This window comes from Terrapene carolina, unplaced genomic scaffold, assembly GCF_002925995.2.
Source record: "Terrapene carolina triunguis isolate 2854851 unplaced genomic scaffold, T_m_triunguis-2.0 Scaffold211, whole genome shotgun sequence".
Taxonomy (NCBI): domain Eukaryota; kingdom Metazoa; phylum Chordata; order Testudines; family Emydidae; genus Terrapene; species Terrapene triunguis.
In genome coordinates this window covers 32,177,666-32,201,382 of record NW_020664562.1, presented here as the reverse complement: position 1 = coordinate 32,201,382, position 23,717 = coordinate 32,177,666, and the positions used below count along the sequence as shown (strand labels likewise).

General features: G+C 43.5%; 1 protein-coding gene across 1 annotated transcript in view; it reads left to right on the top strand.

The window, feature by feature from the left end:
* The window catches only part of LOC113407471 (alpha-N-acetylgalactosaminide alpha-2,6-sialyltransferase 5-like), an 89,159-nt gene extending 75,911 nt beyond the window's left edge, over nucleotides 1-13,248 (top strand). The window contains exons 4-5 of the mRNA XM_026656037.1: nucleotides 507-614; nucleotides 12,980-13,248. Coding sequence (XP_026511822.1) covers nucleotides 507-614; nucleotides 12,980-13,211 — 340 coding nt within the window. The 3' untranslated portion in view covers nucleotides 13,212-13,248. The remainder of the gene's footprint in view (nucleotides 1-506; nucleotides 615-12,979) is intronic.
* Nucleotides 13,249-23,717: the final 10,469 nt, after the last annotated feature.

Below are 23,717 nucleotides of genomic sequence, written 5' to 3'. Positions count from 1 at the left end.
GAACGGCCGCCCCAAGCACCTGCTTGAGAAGCTGGTGCCTGGAGCCGGCCCTGGTTGCTTGGGTGGGGACGTGCTCGGGTCCCACAGCCACAACTTCAAAGCACTGTCTACACAGCTATTTTTAGAGCACTAGTGCAAGCCCCGAGCTGGGAGACTTGCTGCCACAGGCTGTGTAGACATACATAATGGGACCAGCTCTAAATGGCATCCTGTGTCACCATGCATTTGGGTGATGGCTTCCATTAAGCAATTATCGATACAGGGTATTTTTCTGGTAGTTAACTAGTATCAGAATATAAACACAGGTTTGGAGGCTACAGTTGCTTAAGATAAATGTCACAAAAATATTAATGTTTCTGTGCCCAAAATTAATGACAGCAAAAGAGGTGTTGGTTGCCCAATTTTCATAACCTTTCACAAGAATGGAGAAAACTGCCCAGAAATTACTTTAGATATTTCAAGAATGATTTGTCACCCTGGAAACTTAATTATGTTTTTACTTTTAGGAAGATATCCAACACTTGGCTTAGCACAGGATGGTTCACAATGACTATCGCATTAGAACTCTGTGACAGGATAAATGTTTATGGCATGGTGCCACCAGATTTCTGCAGGTAAGATGTATTTTGGAAGCATTATTTGCTAGCCAGGTTGAACATTGGAGATAAATATTGAAATCTTTAATTTTGTTTCCAAGAAATATGTCTACAGTCCTCTTGAAGCAATTAATTAACATGTCCCAGGATCTGGTTCAAGAAACAACAAACAGCATTTAATTCTGGTATATAAAATATTAAATGTTTTTATTCTTACAGTGGGAGAATTAATCCATCTTGTTGGTGTCTTTTAGCCTTTGAATATTTATCAGCTAAAACTAATGCAATAATTGGCATGAAATTAATCTGGAAAATATTAGTTTCAATCCTCCTCTGAAGGGATTTTTCATTATAGAAGGAGGGAAGCTCTGACAGTTTGACTAGTTTCTAAACTGAACGATTTATGAAACCAAAATTAAGATCCCGGTTCCCCTGACATGTAAGCCCTACACATCTGGAACACTGGCCACCTACATTGCCCCCTCAAAATCTGAATTTGCACATGTAAAATGGATGATTACTCTTGCTATTAGCTATCTTGTGCATGCAAATGTGGTTTGCAGGTGAAAGAGGCAGCACTCAGATTTTTTCCAGTGAAACTGGCTAGTGTTAGAAAGTTTGGTACAGAACATAAAAACATAAAAACATAAGAACAGCCGTACTGGGTCAGACCAAAGGTCCATCTAGCCCAGTATCCTGTCTTCCAACAGTGCCCAATGCCAGGTGCCCCAGAGGGAGTGAACCTAACAGGTAATGATCAAGTGATCTCTCTCCTGCCATCCATCTCCACCCTTTGACAAACAGAGTCTAGGGACACCATTCCTTACCCATCGTGGCTAATAGCCATTAATGGACTTAACCTCCATGAATTTATCCAGTTCTCTTTTAAACACTGTTATAGTCCTAGCCTTCACAACCTCCTCAGGTAAGGAGTTCCACAAGTTGACTGTGCGGTAACAGGTGTAAGTTCAATGAGAGGTAACTTGCTACAAAAATCAATACTGAGCCATTTCACAACTACAGTTTATCTTGGGCCACATTCAGTGTTCATATGCAACAAGGGGAAGGGATTCAGTACAACTTTTCATCGCTCACTCCCCATTTGAACTAGTGGGTACTTCATTGAATTTTCTGCTGCAAACTCACTGACTTCACTGAAGTCAGGTTTATCAGTAAAATAACTTTCAGTGGCAAGGAAAGCAAGATTACAGAGCTGCGTTGGCTCATTGTATCATGGAGGTAGAGTTTCTTTTGTTTTAATTCTTTTGAGCATTAAAAATGACCATTCAAGACCTTGCATTTGTGCTGACCATGAAGAAGTAGCAGCTTATTGACAGGATCTTTACCATAGGCAATGTCAACACCAAATTGTATGTGGTGAGAATCTTTATGTATTTCTAACAGAACATTAATGACTGTAACTTGGGCTGTCCCTACCAGAGCTCCTAAATTTCACAAAGAGCTCTTCAAGGAAAGCATCAGACGAGATCAGATACTACGGATATCATAAACAACTTCCATTACACTCCGCCTACTTGAGCTCTCCTGCCAATTCAATTGGATAAGACCTTCTTCACTTCCTACTCTAAAACTGTAAAGTTCCTGGCACCATTATAATGGCTGCCATGTCCTATCCCAGAAGTGGTTGCATTCTGGCGGTAAGTGAAGCAATCCTTATGAATTTATAAGTCATAAATCTGCGTACTACTGTAATTCAGTGTAAAGCAAGGCAACCCCTTTGAAGGAAAGATTAAGTCTGCTTTGTTGGGGTACATGCATATAGGTAAAAAAAAAGGGGCAATCCCTGGTCCAGAGAGCTTAACATCTTCACTGTGACCGTGTGTAAAATGTTCATAAGAATTAATGTACTGTAACAAAGTGGCATAATATTAAATTATAAGATACTATAATATTGATATTTGATTTAGTTAGGGATTGGTTCTGCTTTAAGCAGGGGGTTGGACTAGATGACCTCCTGAGGTCCCTTCCAACCCTGATATTCTATGATTCTCTACTGTTTATATAAGAACATAAGAATGGCCATATTGGGTCAGACCAATGGCCCATCTATCCAGTATCCGGTCTTCTGGCAGTGGCTGGTGCCAGATGCTTCAAAGGGAATAAACAGAACAGGGCAATCATCAAATGATCCAGTCCCAGCTTCTGGCAGTCAGAGGTTTAGTCACACCAAGAGCAGGGGGTTATGTCCCTGACCATCATGGCTAATAGCCATTGATGGACCTATCGTCCATGAATTTATCTAATTCTTCTTTGAACCCAGTTATACTTTTGGCCTTCACAACATCCCCTGGCAACCTTTAACCTGTTACTGAGTGACCAGAGAGGTTGAAGTGTTCTCCTACTGGTTTTTGAATGTTACGATTCCTGATGTCAGATTTGTGTCCATTTATTCTTTTGCGTAGAGACTGTCCGGTTTGGCCAATGTACGTGGCAGTGGGGCATTGCTGGCACATGATGGCATATATCACATTGGTAGATGTGCAGGTGAATGAGCCCGCCACGCCATCAGGGCAACTCCCACCTTTTCATGTTCTCTGTATGTGTATATATATCTCCTTACTATTTGTTCTATTCTATGCATCCAATGAAGTGGGCTGTAGCCCACAAAAGCTTATGCTCAAATAAAATAAAAATAAATTTGTTAGTCTCTAAGGTGCCACAAGTACTCCTGTTCTCCTTGTCCACATGTGTGTTGACCCCCTCAAAGAATTCTAATAGATTGGTGAGGCATGATTTCCCTTTACAAAAGCCATGTGGACTCTTCCCCAATTTATCATGTTCATCTATGTGTCTGAAAATTCTGTTCTTTACTATAGTTTATTTTTTTTTTTTTTTTTTTTTACAAAATTGGTGTTACATTAGCTATTTTCCAGTTATCTGGTACAGAGGCTGATTTAAGTGACAGATTACATACCAAAGATTGTAGTTCTGCAGTGTCATATCTGAGTTTCTTTGGAACTCTTGGGGTGAATACCATCTGGTCCTGGTGACTTGTTACTGTTTAATGTATCAGTTTGTTCCAAAAACTCCTCTATTGACACCTCAAGCTGGGACAGTTCCTCAGATTTGTCACCTAAAAGCAATGATTCAGGTGTGGGACTCTTGCTCACATCCTCTGCAGTGAAGAGCAATACAAAGAATTCATTTAGCTTCTCCGCAATGGCCTTATCGTCCTTGAGTGCTCCGTTAGCACCTCAATCACTCAGTGGCCCCACTGATTGTTTGGCAGGCTCCCTGCTTCTGATGTACTTTAAAAACATTCGCTGTTTAGGTTTTGTTTCTTTTGCTAATTGCTCTTCAAATCCATTTTTTGGCTGCCTAATTATACTTTTACACTTGACTTGCCTGAGTTTATGCTCCTTTCTATTTTCCTCAGTAGGATTTGACTTCCAATTTTTAAAATATGTCTTTTTGTCTCTAACCGTCTCTTTTACTCTGTTTAACCACGGTGTCATTTTTTGGTCCTCTTACTTTTTTTTTTTTTTTTTATTTTGGGTTAATATAGTTTTAGCCTCTTTTATATACATGGTTAATATTTATAGTTCAGTGAACAAATTATGGTACAGCGGTTCATTTACCTGCTCATAAAGATGGGAAAAAGTAGTTTAATAAGCAGTAGAATTTAATCTATCCTTATTAAAGGGCACAGCCTACATCTGTGCTGTAGAGACTAACTCTGGGGAAGGTCATCTACAAAGGCCCTTGAGAAGAACCCAGTGCTCCCATAAATACAACCTGAACTGTCTGATTTGTCCTTAGTCTGCTCATTAAATAATAAAATATTGTAGCAAATAAAGCGTGATTCTTATTTTCCAATAAATGGTTACAAAATACAGTATAGTGCCATTAACTATTGTCTACTACTAGAAATGTGTACAAAAGGCTGGACTTTAGAGTTGTGTTCCTGTGGTACATTAGGAACAATGTATTTTAGGTCCAACACAGTATAAATTTGCAATAAAGTATGTTTTCATTATTTTCCAGATTAAAATCCTTCGAATGTATTGCTGATTATTTAGTTGAATAGCAAATACAAATATATTAAAATTGAATGTCTAATATTCATATTTATATTCAGAATTAAAATAAAACCAAATTTACAATTCCTCTTACCCATTTTTTAAAGTATTAATTAGCAGAGTAATGATCACTGTCATGGAACTAAATTAATATCACATCTGTAATGTGAAGGACATTTCAGAGGAATCATAAATATTACACAGTTGGTTCTATAAAAATTATTAGCTTAAGATAAGTAACCAAACTTCTTTCTACCAGGACAGAGGGAAACAAATTCTGTTTGAAGGAATTTTTCCTCAGAATGAGAAGATTTTCATTGTCAACATGAACAACACTTAGGTGTATAAATCATTTTGTACATTTACTAAATTTAATATTTACGTGTGTTGGTAGTTGCAATTGAAAGTGGAATGGTTGACCTGAGTATTGTGATTTTCTGGTGTTATGCAATAGATCCATATGTAAGATAGAATAGTTCACCTTAGTCATAATATTACTGGATTTTATCAAAAGCAAAGGGTGTGTCTACACTGCAATTAAACACCTGCCGCTGGCTCATGTCAGCTGACTTGGACAAAGGGGCTCGTGAGAAGGGGATGTTTAACTGCGATGTAGATGCTTGGGCTGGAGCCCGAGCTCTGAGATCCTCCTCTCTTGTGGAGTCCAAGAGCCCGGGCACCAGCCCAAGCCCGAACGTCTACATCACAGTTAAACATCCCCTTAACCCGACTCCCACAAGCCTGAGACAGCTGACAGGTGCCAGCTGTGGGATTTTAATTGCAGTGTAGACATACCCTAAGGTGCCCTGATGTTGCTCTTATGCCACTCTATGTGAGTATCTGACTTACAGATTGCTGCTTGGATAGGGATGTGCTGAAGTTATTGAGTATTCCAGTAGTAAGATGATAACCTGCTTAAGTCCCCATAGCAAAGGTTTAGCACAGAGAATACACTACTCTTGCCCCAAAAGAAAATTAAGGAGGAAGGTCACCTACTCTGATTTTGAGTGTTCAGGAAGCAAATTCCAGCCCATAATGGACTTGGGGTCAGATCTCCCGCTTCTGTAGAGAAGCCCTTGGAAGAAGTCAAAAGAGCAGAAATACACCACATTTCACAGTGCTTCCTTTAATTGTCCTTGCAAAGTGAGGGATTTGGGTTCCTGTAGAATTCACAAAAATGAGATCTACTAATTCCGTGATCCTGGGCACACAAGGAAGTGTCATTCTTCCCCAGAGACAGGAGGCATTCTGTGTGGATGTTCCTGTCTCTACTGGCTCCCATTGCAACCCAGTTCCAGGAGCTGCACTGCCATTTGCTGGGTCCCCTTGGGTATGTCTACACTGCACACTAAGCCCCGGTCTGTGGGACCCAAACTTGCAGACTCACAAGTGGAGTAGTGTTTCCTAGCCCATGCTTGAGCATCCGCACTGCATTGTAAACCTGTGTTTACAGTTGCTGGATCCGGGTTTCACAGCTGTGCTAATGCATCTCTTCTGCACTACACAGACCTTACACCTCAGGTCGGTGGTTTGACCTGCATCCACTCTGCAAAATGACAGGGTTTATCCCAAGTCACAGTAGGATTCAGGCTCTGAGAACCCTCCTAGCAGGGTCCTAGGCCTTGGCTCCTGAGTGTTTGCTGATGCAAGTCAGACTGATTTGTGTGTGGATACAGTGGGGCTTGGGCTTAAACCTGAGTCTCAGCCTGGTCTTAGTTTGCAGTGCAGACAGATATACCCAAGCGTCTGGCTGCCCAGTAGCATCTGCTGGAAGGACACAAGAGGGTTGATGTTATTTCTGGCAGCATTAACTCCTGATAGGAAATCTGAGACAATCTCGGAATGGTGCCAGAGAGAACCACCAGGCTCCTGCTCCACTTGCAACCCCACCAAACCTTTTCTGGTGAGGGAGGCTGGCACCATACACATTGCTGCTTTCCGCATTTTGGGAGGAGCTCTGCCTGAGGAGAGCCCCGGCATGGATCTGTGGAGATCTTCCCACACTAGAGCTTATTCTGACCACTGTTTTAATTGCACAACCAGAGGCATATACATAGAGGCCATTTAGAGTCAGGTAAAAAAATGATATTTTCCTATCAAGAATTCTCTTGTTTGGCTGTCAGGTCATTTCTCATTTGTGGAAATTTAGGCAAATTGATGTTTAAAGTTCTGTAATTTATTCCTTTGGCCACCACCTCTGACTCTGGCTTCTTACTCTGTCCCACCCCCAACTGCCTTAAATCAAGTAGCTATTGTTCCTAGTTATGTTGTCTAGAGTTATGCATTTTATTCCCAATTGTATGGCCACTATTCATAGTGGGTTATCTCCTTCAGTCCTTACTCACTGACCTCAGTGAGAGCACTGCCTCAGTAAGGGCTGCACAATTCCATCCTATATAATCAGGAGCAAAATGTATAAAGGTGTTTGGAACAATTTTAATAGACTAGAAATTAGATTCCAAAGGGGGCAGGGCACTGGCGAGAGGAGGCAAAATTGTCCAGAAAACTTAACAGCCGAAGCACAAAATCTGCTTGTCCATACTTCAACATGGTGATTGACGATGATAAAGAATAATGACATTTTATTCGCCCTTCAAAATATATATAGTACTCACCCCAAGTGAGCAAGTATAATTCTGCATGGCTGATTTACAGCCACTTTTAATTTGTAAAGGAAGAGATTGACTGGAGCGGGAGATGGGATGGCCTTGTTTTTCTGCTTCATTCCTTTCAATGCAAACACTGTTTGCTGTATTTTCAGGTACCAGTGTGGGTGGATACCATCTGTGGAAACATGTGCACTGAAGTGGCAAAAAGTAAATGATTGACGCCAGATACAAGTGCTTATTGTGTGTCAGCGCTGGCATGCTATGAGTGGAAAAGTATAGTATATTTTACAAACTGCCATCCAACAGCTCCCTCCCAGCTGTGATATTAATATGCATGCTAACTGACAAAATACTGATTAATGTCCAGTATCAGGCAGTGGTAAAATAGCATCTGTTTTAATATTAATAAATGAGATGACTAGCAATTTCCTGATAGAGATTACTCATGCATTTCATTTGCTGGTGACACAAGTTAATTGCAGTTAGGAGAGAACATGGTACAGTTAAGTTGGGTTACTGTGTAGTTACTCAAGCCACAGAGTTCAGATCCAAACTCAGCTCTCCTGAAGTTCAGGGGTCTTTGGAACTGGGATTTAGGTTTGGCTTCTATGAGAGAAGAAGAGACTAAACACAAAGGCCCAGGTGCTCAAATGTATTTAGGCACCTAACTCCCATTGGGGATCCCTTTGAAGATCTGGGCCAAAGTTGTTATGATACAAATCTGGATATTCCCTTCCCCTGAGTTTGGTGTGTTCCTATAACTGGTTTTGGTTCAGACCCATTTCTAGTAGTCACCATTGTATTAAATGGAATAACCTGGAATTTCTGGAACCCGATCCTGGAAGTGACTGCTCATGAATATACATCTGTACCTGTACAGAGTCCCACTGAAGCCAGTGTGGCTTTATTCACAGGATCTGGGTCTAAAATAACACATTGTTATGAGGTAACTATGGGCCCCATCCAGCACAAGATATAGGCCTACCTACATAGGAAAGATTGGCCTGCTATGGAAGCCATCAAACAAAGCAAAGAATAAGATCTATGGGAATTAAACTCAAGGTACAGGCACAAGGAGAGAGAGGGAAGATTCATACATTCATAGATTCTAGGACTGGAAAGGACCTCGAGAGGTCATCGAGTCCAGTCCCCTGCCCTCATGGCAGGACCAAATGCTGTCTAGACCATCCCTGATAGACATTTATCTAACCTACTCTTAAATATCTCCAGAGATGGAGATTCCACAACCTCCCTAGGCAGTTTATTCCAGTGTTTAACCAGCCTGACAGTTAAGAACTTTTTCCTAATGTCCAACCTAAACCTCCCTTGCTGCAGTTTAAGCCCATTGCTTCTTGTTATATCCTTAGAGGCTAAGGTGAACAAGTTTTCTCCCTCCTCCTTATGACACCCTTTTAGATACCTGAAAACTGCTATCATGTCCCCTCTCAGTCTTCTCTTTTCCAAACTAAACAAACCCAATTCTCTCAGCCTTCCTTCATAGGTCATGTTCTCAAGACCTTTAATCATTCTTGTTGCTCTTCTCTGGACCCTCTCCAATTTCTCCACATCTTTCTTGAAATGCGGTACCCAGAACTGGACACAATACTCCAGTTGAGGCCTAACCAGCGCAGAGTAGAGTGGAAGAATGACTTCTCGTGTCTTGCTCACAATACACCTGTTAATGCATCCCAGAATCATGTTTGCTTTTTTTACAACAACTTCACACTGTTGACTCATATTTAGCTTGTGGTCATCTATAACCCCTAGATCCCTTTCTGCCGTACTCCTTCCTAGACAATCTCTTCCCATTCTGTATGTGTGAAACTGATTGTTCCTTCCTAAGTGGAGCACTTTGCATTTGTCTTTGTTAAACTTCATCCTGTTTACCTCAGACCATTTCTCCAATTTGTCCCGATCATTTTGAATTATGACCCTGTCCTCCAAAGCAGTTGCAATCCCTCCCAGTTTGGTATCATCTGCAAACTTAATAAGCGTACTTTCTTTGCCAATATCTAAGTCATTAATGAAGATATTGAACAGAGCCGGTCCCAAAACAGACCCCTGCGGAACCCCACTCGTTATGCCTTTCCAGCAGGATTGGGAACCATTAATAACAACTCTCTGAGTACGGTTATCCAGCCAGTTATGCACCCACCTTATAGTAGCCCCATCTAAACTGTATTTGCCTAGTTTATCGATAAGAATATCATGCGAGACCGTATCAAATGCCTTACTAAAGTCTAGGTATACCATATCCACAGCTTCTCCCTTATCCACAAGACTAGTTATCCTATCAAAGAAAGCTATCAGATTGGTTTGACACGATTTGTTCTTTACAAATCCATGCTGGCTATTCCCTATCACCTTACCACCTTCCAAGTGTTTGCAGATGATTTCCTTAATTACTTGCTCCATTATCTTCCCTGGCACAGAAGTTAAACTAACTGGTCTGTAGTTTCCTGGGTTGTTTTTATTTCCCTTTTTATAGATGGACACTATATTTGCCCTTTTCCAGTCTTCTGGAATCTCTCCCATCTCCCATGATTTTCCAAAGATAATAGCTAGAGGCTCAGATACCTCCTCTATTAGCTCCTTGAGTATTCTAGGATGCATTTCATCAGGCCCTGGTGACTTGCAGGCATCTAACTTTTCTAAGTGATTTTTAACTTGTTCTTTTTTTATTTTATCTGCTAAACCTACCCCCTTCCCATTAGCATTCACTAGGTTAGGCATTCCTTCAGACTTCTCGGTGAAGACCGAAACAAAGAAGTCATTAAGCATCTCTGCCATTTCCAAGTTTCCTGTTACTGTTTCTCCCTCTTCACTGAGCAGAGGGCCTACCCTGTCTTTGGTCTTCCTCTTGCTTCTAATGTATTGATAAAAAGTCTTCTTGTTTCCCTTTATTCCCATAGCTAGTTTGAGCTCATTTTGTGCCTTTGCCTTTCTAATCTTGCTCCTGCATTCCTGTGTTGTTTGCCTATATTCATCCTTTGTAATCTGTCCTAGTTTCCATTTTTTATATGACTCCTTTTTATTTTTTAGATCATGCAAGATCTCGTGGTTAAGCCAAGGTGGTCTTTTGCCACGTTTTCTATCTTTCCTAACCAACGGAATAGCTTGCTTTTGGGCCCTTAATAATGTCCCTTTGAAAAACTGCCAACTCTCCTCAGTTGTTTTTCCCCTCAGTCTTGATTCCCATGGGACCTTACCTATCAGCTCTCTGAGCTTACCAAAATCCGCCTTCCTGAAATCCATTCTCTATTTTGCTGTACTCCCTTCTACCCTTCCTTAGAATTTCAAACTCTATGATTTCATGGTCACTTTCACCCAAGAGACATAATACAAATAATTTCTTTGTTTCATTTGCTCTTCTGTTCCAAGTTCTTGGGACCATCCAGGTCCCAACTCCAGACCCTGAAGTCTACATTTGTTTCTACAACTGTAGCTTTGAACTAACCTCTTTAAATAGGGGGTATCTTCCTAATAGGCTTTTATCTTTCCATATGATGAGAAAAAGGAATTCCTGTCTAATCCAAGATGCTGGATACCCATCCTTTTTAATATGATGCAGCCTCCAAGATGCTGTTTAAAAGCCTAGGAAGTGCCAGAGCCAGTAAACCTGGAAGCTTTATCAGGAGTGGACCCTAAGCAGTTAATTTGTTACCACAGTAAAAGTATTAACTAGATGGATAACATGGACCTGATTCTGATCTCACACACACTGATTTTACACCAGCGTATTTCCAGTGATTTAAACAGAGTAACTCCAGATTTACAGTAGAGAAAGTGTGTGTGGGGAGGGGAGGGTAAGAGAGAGGGGGATTACATGTAAAGGAGCAATAATCTAAATGATATGCACGTGCCTATGTACATAGTAGTTCTGATTTTCTTTTTGAATACCACATTAAAAATATACCCTGTTAGATTTATGGCAACAGTATAAACCACTCAGCTAGGAGATTTATTTTTCTTTTTAATACATTGGACCTTTTATAATAAACTTAGTGTGACATTCATTTGAAATAGAGATCTAGAAATCTACCTTGGTGATAGATGAAACCATCTATATTAAATAGATATATAAACACGGATTTTTAAAATTAAAAAAAATCGGGGTCTGTAGATGAAGTACTAATGGTTGGTGGGTTTTTTTTTTTAGTTCTCATACATATTCCAGTGAGGCTATGTACAATACGAACAGAATCAATCTTATTTTTAGAAATGTAATTTTATTGTTAGTGTGGTGCTGGAGGATTGATCTCAGTATTGTATTGTGTTATTAGAAAGCTAGACTGATTGAATTAAAATGTTAATCTAAGGGATAAATGGAAAGCAGCAGCAATTTTTTACATTACTGCTACACATACAATATGGAGAATGGTGAAATAAGGAAAATTAGCCAGAGGATTGTGCAGGTGACAGATGCTATACAATAGAAATAATGGGCAATACCAAAATACTTTAGATTTTTTTTTTTGTATATTTGATTGAAACTGCGATCAAACATTAAATAGTTCCTTTTTTAAAAATGGAAAGTAATAAGCTTGGTATTACAGCTACCAGCGCTGATTCTCCATTGGTCTCTTCATGTGCCATATCGGGGCCAGCTCAGCTTAGAGCCACTTCAGAGCTCCTCCGAGTTGCAACAACTTGGAACAACCTTGTGTGGACCATTATGCCAGTGCACAATAGTCAGAGTAGTGCATTCTGGCCAAGGCTGCGGGCAGGAAGGAGTGAGGCACAGAGGAATTATGGGGGCTCTGCATCAGCCAGAAAACAGCCCTACATTAGAGTTGTTTTGCATTGGTCATATACGCTCCATTTAAGCTCCAGTAGTAATACTGGCTTGGATATGTTTTCTTGTGAGATCAAATTAGCCTTGCCCATATTAAAGGCATTTCGGAGGGTAATATGTATATTTTTCAAAACAACATACTGGCTGATATAGAAAATCAAACAGGGCAACCAAAGTGTGGTGTGAGAATTAAAACCAAGCGCCTTTTCTGTAGCAGGTACCATCAGTGAGGTGAAAATTGTTAAAATGATCCATGTCTCATATAAATCTCTCTCTACTTAAAATGTTGTGCTCTGTGGCATCCCTGCAGGTTGATGTACATGGGGTTACAAGGTCTAAGAGATGCCCTGGGTGAATGGCTTTAATTTTTGCCCCCTACGTATATGAAAGTGGATACTATAATAGAAGGAACTCATTTGTGCATTGGTTCCATTTGATTAAAAAGTCAGCAAGAGAGGGTTGCATCATCAACCTAATATGCGTGGGAAGTGCTAATGAAATTGTGTGGTTATATCCCTGGCACCATGCTGGGAGAATATTCACACAAGCAGGTGTGAGAGAATGAAGTGACTGGGATCAACTCCTCCCCTTCCCCCAGTCCAATACAGTGTGCACCTCTCCTCTCGTGTTACAAACTGAATATAAATCTCTTTTAAGCACCATGCTTCAAATTTCAGTGCAGCAATGTGGCACTGCAGCGCGCAGACCCTCCCTTGTTTTTGAGCCAGGGGAGTCACTCTTTTAACAGGAAGGGAAAAGAAAACCACCTTTGCTTCATTCAGATACAGCTTAACTATGCTAGAAAAATACCACCTGCAGGAAATTCAGTTTAACTGGGACAAAAAATGATTTGCACCCACCAGCTTATTTAAGATAGCATCTTTTTTCAATCAGTACAAAGAACATCTTGGGCTTCCATCTATTTTCTTTTTTCCACAGGGATCCTAATCATTCTTCAGTACCTTATCATTATTATGAACCTTTGGGACCTGATGAATGTACAATGTACATTTCACACGAGCGGGGACGAAAGGGCAGCCATCATCGTTTTATCACAGAGAAACGAGTGTTTGAGAACTGGGCACGGACATTCAATATTCACTTTTTTCAACCAGACTGGAAACCAGAATCACTTACGATAAATCACCTGGAGATTAAACCCGTGTTCTGAGGAATGAATGCACAAGACTGCAATCACAATCACCTACTGTATCAGGCTTCAGGGTATTGAACCTCGCAGAAGAGCAAGGCAATCTAAAAAAGCAAGGTTAACAGGATTTGTGGGTGGAAACCGCTACAATATTCAGGAAGTTCTTGCGAAGGAATACATAAAAGGACATTTTGTATCCAATTGTATTATAATCCAATAATTAACATTGTCCAGCCAGCTCACCTCCTGTATAAGTATGTGATCTGTAAAAAGCAACATGACTATCATTAATGGGATGTTTAATTCATTATAGTTTTTTAAAGCACGTTGCCACTGAATTTTCATAGTGAAAACTTAAAATACTTATTTAATGGAGGTTTTTATGCAGGCTAGGCCAGTATTTTTCTAATTCACAATTATGTGATTATCTTTCATAAGCCTTCAAATCCAAAATGTATTGCTGGTCATATAGAAAGGCCTAACTTCTTGTTTATAAGTTTTCCCTTTGAAAAATATGATTCTATTGAGCATGTAATTAATATTTGATCTGGAAATGTTGTATTTCTTTTTAAAAGGCTGGGCTCCACTCCAAGGTAGAGTCTTTAACGGCAAGAGAATTCCCATGAGAAGATCGTGTGTGAGATGCTACAGTCTGACATTTCACATTAATATGAAAATGGCAAAGAAAATTCCTTTTGATGTAAATGTGCACTTGCAGCTATGATGTCAGGCTGCTCTTTCTTAATGGAGATGGGGTAGAGGGCAGGGCAAGGTTTACTAGATTGTATCCTGGGATATCGCCACCATCTGTGGCACTGTGCGTATAATTAAGACTGAGAAATAAGAGGGGCCACTTCAGGAGGTCAGAGGACTCTCACTAACTCCATTATTCTGTTTGGCCTTTTATACTTCCCACTAACTCTGTAATCCTCCCATTTCCAGCTGCAATCTGCAGACAGCCCGCAATGGATTAAGAGTATGAACTGATGCCTTCCCCTACGATAGGTACTTATGTGATGTTCCTAAGTCTACGCCAACCAGCAGAATACAAATCGTATGGCATCAATCACATGAGATATAACGTTGCCACTCCAAACTCTCTCCCATCCATTTCCCCAGTAACTTTCTTCTCATAGATCCTGGGTCACAGAGAGATTAGGAGCCTGAGTGGATTGAGTTCAGTGGTTCTGAGACTGTCCCCTTGAGGACAAAAAGTAGCAGAACATGGCAGGTTCTTCATGATGCACATGTGGCTAGTTCCTGTGAATTACAGGGATGGACACTAATATTTCGATATATGGAAATTCACAGTGGGTCTTATTGGGTTATAATGTCTTGTGCATAAAGACGGATTTCATTTCCAGTGTTATTTGTCCTTTTACCTCCCAACTACTAAAACTCAAACACTTCTTCGAAGTAATTGTGGGGAGTAATTTACTTATTACATGAATGCTATAATTCAGGCGATAAAGCTCCTTCATTGTACAAAAAGTGAAACCAAAGCTATTGTTAATGGTTGATCTTAAAATGTCAAAAGTCAGGAAGCTCAAAAGTGAGGTGGGATCACACTGGGTGTACACAATTTGCCCAAATTCACACCTGATGGGAGTAGCTGCACCTCCTGTGGAAGTCTGCATCGTACTCAGCCAGGACATAAACAGTGGTGGCATTTGGTTAGAAAATGGGTGTAATGGGTCATATAGCATAATTTGCACCAATTTATGATTCTGTGAGAATCTAAACTGTAACTGCAAAGAGGTGGAAGGGATGCAGCAAGTAGGATAGAGCAGTCCTTCTACTTTGTCTCAGTTGGTATTTTTTCCCCTGCTACTTACTCCTTCCGTCTGCAAACCCCTGAATGCAAAACTAGTACAAGTTACACTACTTGGCCAATTATTTACCCCCATGCTCTGGCCAATTTCCAGCTGATGTTTAATTTCCACCATTTAGGGAAGGAGTTCTCAAACTTCATTGCACCATGACCCTCTTCTGACAACAAAAATTACTACACAAGGGGGGGACCAAAGCTTGAGTCCTGCTGCCCCGGATGTGGGGGCCAAAGCCCAAGCCCCATCACCCAGGGTGGGGGGCAGGGTCAAAGCCGAGGCAAGGGGCTTGTAACCTGAGCCCTGCCACCCAGGGCTGATGCTCTCGGGCTTTAGCTTCCGTCCTAGGCCATGCGGCTCAGGCTTTGGCCTGGGGTGATGGGGCTCAGACTTCAGCTTCGGCCCTGGGCCCCAGCAAGTCTAAGACAGCCCTCATAACCCGATTAAAATGGGGTTGTGACCCACTTTGGGGTTCTGACTCCCAATTTGAGAACCGTGGATTTAGGGTGAGCTTCCCAGCCCAGGTAGACAGACACACACTAGCTCAAGTTGAGGTAGCTCGCTAACAATGAGCACCGAGGATGTTGTGGCACAAACAGTGCCATGGGTTAGCCACCTGAGTACAAGCCCTCTTGACACACACACACACCGGATCCCTAAACAGGTGACTAGCCTGTGTCATAATGTCCACACTGCTATTTTCAGCACAGTAGCTTGAGCAGAGGTAGCTTGTGTCTGTCTGCCTGGGCAGGCAGACATGGTTCCCAGCTGCCGTGAAGACATACCCTTAGTGACTGTGTTTTATTCCTCACGTGTTATGTCATGGCACCTTAGACAGAAAAGAATGGATTTTAAACTAATGATTATGTGAAGAGCCATTTCACCCTGGCTACTGGCGGCATATCCAGCACATAGTGAACTTTAGTCAACTTAAAATTGGTGAACTTTAGTCAAATTGATTTACAGAGCATGTTAATGGTCACTGTAAAAGATGTTGTTATAGATTACAATGGCTCCTAGGCTGCCATAGTGACCTGTCTTTTAGTTACTTTATTATTGGTTTAACGCTAAAAGGATTTTGGACGTGGTAAAATATAGCGCTGTTAGGATATGTCTACACTGCAAAAAGAAACTGGCAGCACACAGTCTCAGAGCCCGGGCCGTTGGCTGCGACTCAGGCTGTGGGACTAAAAATAGCAGTAGAGATGCTCAGGCTCGGGTAGGCGCCCAGGCTGTGAGCCCCTCGCTGCGTTTCAGCACCCAGGCTCCAGCCCAAGGCTGATCAGCTAAACTGCTATTTTTAGCCCCACAGCCTGAGCCCAAGTCAGCGGACCCAGGCCAGCCACAGCTGTGCTGCAGCTCTTTCGTTGCAGAGCCAATGTAGCCTGAGGTCTTCTATCACTGTGTGGCTGTCAGGCTTGCATGCGACATGCCGCCATAGTAAAAATCCCTAAGAAATTGTAGTTAAATATGGGTTAAACAGTGTACTGGTCCCTTTTCTATATTAACTAGGAATTGCCAGCCTGGATTAGAGGCAAGGTCCAGCTCATCTAGTGTCCTGTCACCAACAATGGCCAGTACCAGATACTTTGGGGTGGGGGTAGGAGAGGGGAACGAGAACCCTGCAGGAGGCAGTTGTGGGATAATCTCTAATAGCTAATAGTTAGAGATTGGATTTAGCCTTGAAGTAGGAGGTTTAATATCGTTACCAGTAACTATTCTATAATCTGGTGGCTGCTGTTATCCATTAAATGGCCAATGACTCCTCTAAGGTATTAGGTGGCTAGCTGCCTCATTAGATACCTAACACCTCCATTTAGGTGCCACTGACTTTTTTCAAAAGTGCCACTCTGCTGCTAGCTAACCCTAAGTCCTCTAGGTGCCTATGAGTCCTCCAATCAGCATTCACAAAGCCACCTCAGCCCACAGGCCACCCCCCCCCACCACAGCTAACACACAGTTTAGGCTGGGTGCCCACCCCCCCAGCAGGCTACCATCTATCTTGTCAGTGGGGCCTGGTCCCATAGGCATGCACTGAACATGCAGCTGGCGAGGGGGGGGGAAGAGGAGGGTTGTGGGGGCTGGATGCAGGCTACTAGTAGGTAGGGTTGCCAAGTTGCTAATGGAACAAAACTGAACACCCCTGCCCCCAAGGCCCTGCCCCTACCCTGCCCCTTCTTTGAGGCCCCGCCATCCCCACTTCCTCCGTCGCTTGCTCTTCCCCACCCTCACTCACTTTCACTGGGGGTGTGGGAGAGGGCTCCGGCCGGGGCACAAGATTGGGGCATGGGGGGTATGGGCTCTGGGTGGGGCCAGAACTGAGGGGTTCAGGGTGCAGGAGAGGGCTTCAAGCTGGGGCAGGGGTCCCTGGGGCACTTCCTGCGCCTCCCAGGAGGCGGCTGCCAGGTCCCTGCAGCCCTGGCCAATGGGAGTTGTAGAGCCTGCACTCGGGGCGGGGGAAAGCGCATGGAGATTCCCTGGCTTCCCATGCGCCTAGGGGCTGCAAGGACCTGGCGGCCACTTCCAGGAGCTGCACAGCACTAAGGTGGGCAGGGAGCCTGCCTTAGCCCTGGGCCCTCACTGTGCCGCTGACGAGACTTTTAACGGCCGGATTGGTGGTGCCAACCAGAGCCGCCAGGGTCTCTTTTCGACTGGGTATTCCGGTCAAAAAACTGGATGCCTGGCAAGCCTCCTTGTAGGCCCAGGAGCAGCACCCACCAGGGAAACAAGGTAAATGTGACAGAGCTCAAGAATGAGCAGGACCCAGAGAAAGCAAGCGATGCAGGTTTGGCTGCTGGGGCAGCCAAACGGATGGCCTGGCTTAGGTGCCTCATGCCAACAGAGGGTTCAGAGCTCAGGATCAAGAGTGGCGTGGGTGCCTGGCTCTGATCAGTAGCCAAGTGTACCAGGCCAGCCACTTAGATACTTAGGCAAAGACAGGAGATGGGCTTCTTTCTTGGGCATGTCCCTCCTAGCTTGCTGAGGTGGCTTCCTGCTCAGCTTGCTGGTTTCTGGAAAAGAAACAATATCCCTTAGGTGCCTGGGACTGGCACTACAAAGGGATTTAGGTGGTGCAAGTGGCATCCCCAGGTCCAAGTTAGGCATCCAGGCTCCTCCACATGCTGCGTGGGCAGAGTTAAACGTGTAAGGGAATGGCTATGCTGGAATCAGGGTGTCTGACCGCAGCACATGTAGCCAGACCTGAACCACCTTTACCCGAGCTGGCTTGGGGTGCAACAGCAGCGAAGCCATGGCAGCTCAGGCTGCAGATGTGCAGCCGGGCCCCCGAGCTAGCCCACGCTGACGTCTGTGTTGCCGCAGCTTCACCAAACAAGCTAGCGCAGCTATGTACATCCCTGTGCCATCACGCACATGCTAATTGCAGTGTAGACATACCTTAAAAAATGGGAGTCTCAGACGCCAACAAGCTAGCCAGCTAACCAAGCCCATAGGAAATGCTGAGGTGAGGGGTGTAGCCTTAGCTCTGCCCATAGGCAGCGGGTGAAGCTTCCCCTTGGGGAGGCGAGCCCCTGTCTGCCTTTTCTAGCCGAGGGCCCCTCCCCACTCTGTGCTGTCTGCCTCTCCCTGTGGCACGGGGGAGGAGGGCTGAGAGCCCAGCCCTGACCCCCCTCACAGCCCTGCGAGCTCTGTCAGGGCCACTGGGTGGGGGAGGAGCGCTGAGAGCCTTGTCAGGGCCACAGGGCTGAGCACGTGAGCACCTCCACCCCCCACGACCCTGGCCAGGCCCGGGGGTGGGGGTAAGAGGGGAGGCTGAGAGCTTGGTTGGGGCTATGGGAGGGTGGGTGTTGAAAGCTCGGCCCTGGCCCTATTCCACCCCTCCACTCCCCCATCTCCTGAGGCCAGAAAAGCTCTGTGCCCCTGCCGTGGCTGCAGCAGGGAGCGAGAATGCCTTCAGGCCTGGGGCCGTGGCAGGGGATTTTTTTCAGGGGGTCCAGGGCCCCAGAGCTATCACTCCCCACCCCCTCCACCCCCTGGCAGCACGAGGTTTGGGGAGTTAGGCACCAGGCTGGACCAGTGCCTCCCTACAATTGGCATTCACAGCCATGAACCCACTCCTGGCGTTAGGTGCCTGAGCCAGTCAGCCCTTTCTCAAGAAAAACCTCAGAGGTGGTGGTGGTGGTGGGGGTCTGCTTTTAACCGAAATCCAAGGGGCAAGAGCATTTACCCAGGATGTGAGAGTCAAATCCCACCCCCATGTGGACCAGCCACCCTCCCAGGAGAGTGCCCTAAGCACTGGGGTACTTGGGAAGCATGGGGGGGGGGTGTCTTGATCTCTCCTGTTGCTGCTCTTCCACTGTGTATAATTAAGTAGTTGGGAAATGGGGGCGGGGGCGGGGGAGAGAGAGGGGGGAAAAATATGAATGAATTGCTATTGGCCAGTGGGTAGGACATTCTCTGCTTCCCCACCTCCTAGGGGCTGCGGGGGAAGAAGGGGCAATCCCATAGGCCTTACTAGTCACAGAATTTGTCATGCCTCCCTCCCCTGCCCCCCCCCCCCCTTACATGTAATCTGATACCCTTTTTTTTTTTTTGGCAAGGGCTCTATCCTGCAGCAGGACTGGGATCCCCCTGCCATAATAGTGGGAGTGGGCTAAAAATTCAACAAACAATGCAGGAGCAAGTGGGTATCACAGGGTGGGATGGGAGGAGCAGTAAGAGAGGCATTGTCACTACGTACTGCTGCTGGCAGTGGTGCTGCCTTCAGAGCTAGGTGCTGGAGAGTGGCAGCTGGCGGGGGAGGAGGGGCATTTATGGTATTTGCGGGCTATTTGTTTAATACCGCTCCCATCCCACACTATAGACACTGTTGCATTTCTCCCCATCCCAAAAGCACACACCCCCCAGTTTACACACCACTGCCAAAAAGCATCTTCTGAGCCTAACTATGGGTTGGGCCCCACAGGTGAGATTGGTTGGGGCTGAGAATCCCACCAAGGCCCATGAGTTAGGCAGCAAGTCACTTGGTGGTGTCAGGACTGAGGCAGCTGCATGTCCACCACGTCAGCATCTCAATCTTTACCAATAGAAACGTATGTGCCTACAAGGCATTCGATCCACAAAGGAGGTTTTAGCTCAGCACTGCAATGTCTAATTTTAGTCACCGTGCTGCCTAATAAAATCCTTAGCCTTCAGTTGGGCATCCAGACTCCCTATGCAATGCAAAGGAAGAGTTGGGCACTTAAAGGTGGGATTCACAGCAGGAAGCAAGCTGAGCCAATAGGAAATGCCAAGGACAGGACTTATCTGTGAACTAGGGTTCTGGGCCACTCAGCAGCTCTGGAACAGCATCAGCACTCAGGCAGCTTTGCACATACCTAACTGGTGAAACTTAGGTGCCCACACTTAGGATTAGATGGCAGCTGAGTAGTGATTTTGAGCCTGTCAGTGGTGCCTAAATGTTGGACTTAGATGGCACAGTACCTTTGTAGATCAAGCCCCTAACTCTCCCCCTATGTTGTATGGGGAGCCTAAGTGCCAACCTTGGGGCTGAAAATTCCTGTGGGCGGCAGGGCAACTAAGGCTTAGGTATTGGAACGCTGATCCAATACCTAAGTAGCTTTAAGGATCTGGGTCTGAGTTCCCCCATCTAATTAAGCAGAATGTAGAAGTATTTCTTAAGGATGCTTCAGCGTTTAAGCCAAAAATTTCTAAGGAAATACTTTTCAGACAGTGTGTAATTAGAACTCTCTGCCACAGGATGGGGATGAGGCCAAGACCTTAGCAAAAGGGATTGGATATTTATAGGGAAATAAATCGTTTTTAATTTTCCCCCTCTAGTCCACACAGCAAAAATGACTGGAATACAAAATAAAACCTAGTGAAGTCATTAATTTTTAAAAATACTTTAATACTATTTATATTTACAAATGACCAAACTGCTTTTTTTCTACGTTTTGAAAAGTTGTAACTGTCTGCTACATTCCAGCCTGGTGTGGAGTTTTAGAGTATAGTTAAAAACATATCTTAAACTAAGGATTGGTAATGGTAAAGGCTGCCAGGCTTGAGATGTAGTGCTACTGGGCACCACTGTCCTTATCTGCTTTGTACTGTCATTCTAGACCTGTCACCATGATTGTATTGACTCATTAGCTTCAGTGTGCATCACCTCGGATATTAAAAAAACCATTGTAAAACAGTGTTTACAGATATCAGTAATTTTAAGATCTACTTAATCTTAAACTTGAACATCTAACATACTTTTTCTTCTCTGGCCAGCTTCACTACAGTGGTTGTTTTTCAGCTTTAAGAACTATAACTCTAGTGTGACATGTTCAACTGGAATTGAATATGACAAAGGGAATATCTCTGCAACTCTAGAAAAATATTGCTTTTGGTTTCTGTTTTTTTAGCACAAAGATGTCCAGCTAAAAGCATTATGATATAAAATAATAATTGTGTGCACTTCAAACAACCTTTCATCCAGGGATTTTTAGAGCACTTTATAAAGATGGATAAGTACTATTTATGCTCATTGTTACAGATGCGGAAATTGAAGTATAGCGGTTAAAGTCCAGATCCTCAAAGGTATTTAGGCACCTAATTCCCATGGGTTTCATCTAGGTAACCTGGCTTAAAGTCATGTTACAAGTTAGCACCACACTTGGGAATAGAACTCCTGTTAACTAGTCAATGCTCTAAGCATTCGTGTCAGGAACCATCACTTCACAGACAGCATCAGTCATTTCAAATGGCCTGTGCACAAAAAAAATCCCTCATTTCACAATATACTACATACAGTAAATATTCACCCAAGAACAATTAAAATAATAATTTGAGTCCACTCCTGCAGTCCTTTCTCAGGCAATCTTTCCATGGGCTTCAGTGAGCGTTTTACTCAAGTAAAGTGTGAGGACAGTGAGGCTTAGAGCTCCAGGAAAATGTTCAGAATGACGTACAGAAGATGAAGCAAGCAAATGAGAACTGTGCCACTAGATCCTGACCTAACCCTAAGGATAGTTATTCCTGCAGTTCTGGAGGAAACAGTAGTAAGTTAGGGAAGTTTTCTAAGTAATGTTTGTTCTGTTTCTTTGGCTCCCTGACATAAGTTGATTATAGCTGCCCAAGCACTTATATGGCACTCATCACCATAGAATCTGAGCAGCTAAGGTAATCTGGCCCCAAAAGAGTGGAAACCAGTGGTGGCATAATGGCAACCACATGGTACTAGCGGGGATTACTATGTGAATATTTCACACCTCTCCAGCATTTTGAATTCAGTAATGCTGCACATTGCATACAGCACCCTTCACCAACCATACTTAGGAAAAAAATATGATCATCACCCCTAACTGATGGAAATTAAATATTCAATTGGATATAATGAGTCCTATTTCTATTTCAATTAAATATCATAGCTGAAGGACAAGAAACCGTAACAGGTAAAAACACAATTAAACAGAAGTAGAGCATATTTGTACGATCAGCAAATTGTAACTAAAAAAATGGGATATTCCAGGAATCAGCATCTGAATCTTTACTGAAAGGAAGTTAAATTCAAATAGCTTTGAATTAACAGCTGTCTGTTACAGAGCAGAGCAGTGCAGCTAACGTATATGTCAAATGTAATACTGTCCAGGGAAAACATTCTGGAGTAACAGACTCCTTTAAAAATGTGTAGGAAATATAAAAGAACAACTGGAAAAGTCAATACGATGGGGAGACCTCCACTGAGCTGGGGCAGAACAATATAAACATGACGTGGTTGGGAAATGGCCACACTTGCAGCACAAAATATTGGTTCCCATCACGGAGTTCTTTAAAAATGTTGCTTTAACACATGTAAAGTAACAGAGAAAAGTGACTATAAAGGGCCAGGCAGCGCTTGCAAAGTGGAGTCTCAGTGCTCCAGGGGAAGCTCTGGATGACAGTGCCTCTGACCACATTTGTAGTGCAGCTGTTGTGCCATATCCCTTAGGAGAGTACTGGCTGAGATCCTGCTGACAACTGCAAGTTCTGTAGGGAAAACACTAGGAGCAGCCCAGTGCAGGAGAACCAGAAGGCTGAGTTGTTTTAGGTTTTGCTGTTGTTATAAAGGCAACCCCCCAACAGGGGGTAATAAAGAAAAAGTCAAAGGGATATATTTTCCTCACCTCCCACAGTGGTTGCACCAATGGTTTGGACCCTATTTAATGTGTGTGGATAGCATGTTACGGGACAGAAATGCCACTTTCTTACATGCAGATACTGAGATAACTGGTATATATGGTTACCAGTATTCAGAGGATTGCTGTATTTTATTTTTCAGTCTCATTACTGTATCTCCTTTATGACCATCTTTTATGTAAATCAATGCTATGGTCTCACCTGGAATCTTCTAATTCCTAGTTATTCCATCATAACAGTGATAATGCAGAAAATAGGAGGGGTACATAGATGGGCTATAAAAACACAGGCACGGAAAGGCTTCTGTATGAAGAGAGAATGCAAAGATCAGGACTACTTAGTTTAAAACAAAAACAACAAGGAGTCTTTAAAGTGCCACCGGACTCCTTGTTGTTTTTGTGGATACAGACTAACACGAACGACTACCCATGGCAGAGGGGAGGTGACAATAAAAATACAAAATAAGAAATGGTATAGCAAAGGTAAATTGGATGCTCCTATTTACCCTTTCATTGCAGTACAAGAGCATGGGGATAATCAGTGGAACCTGAAGACAATACAATCTAACCCATAAAAG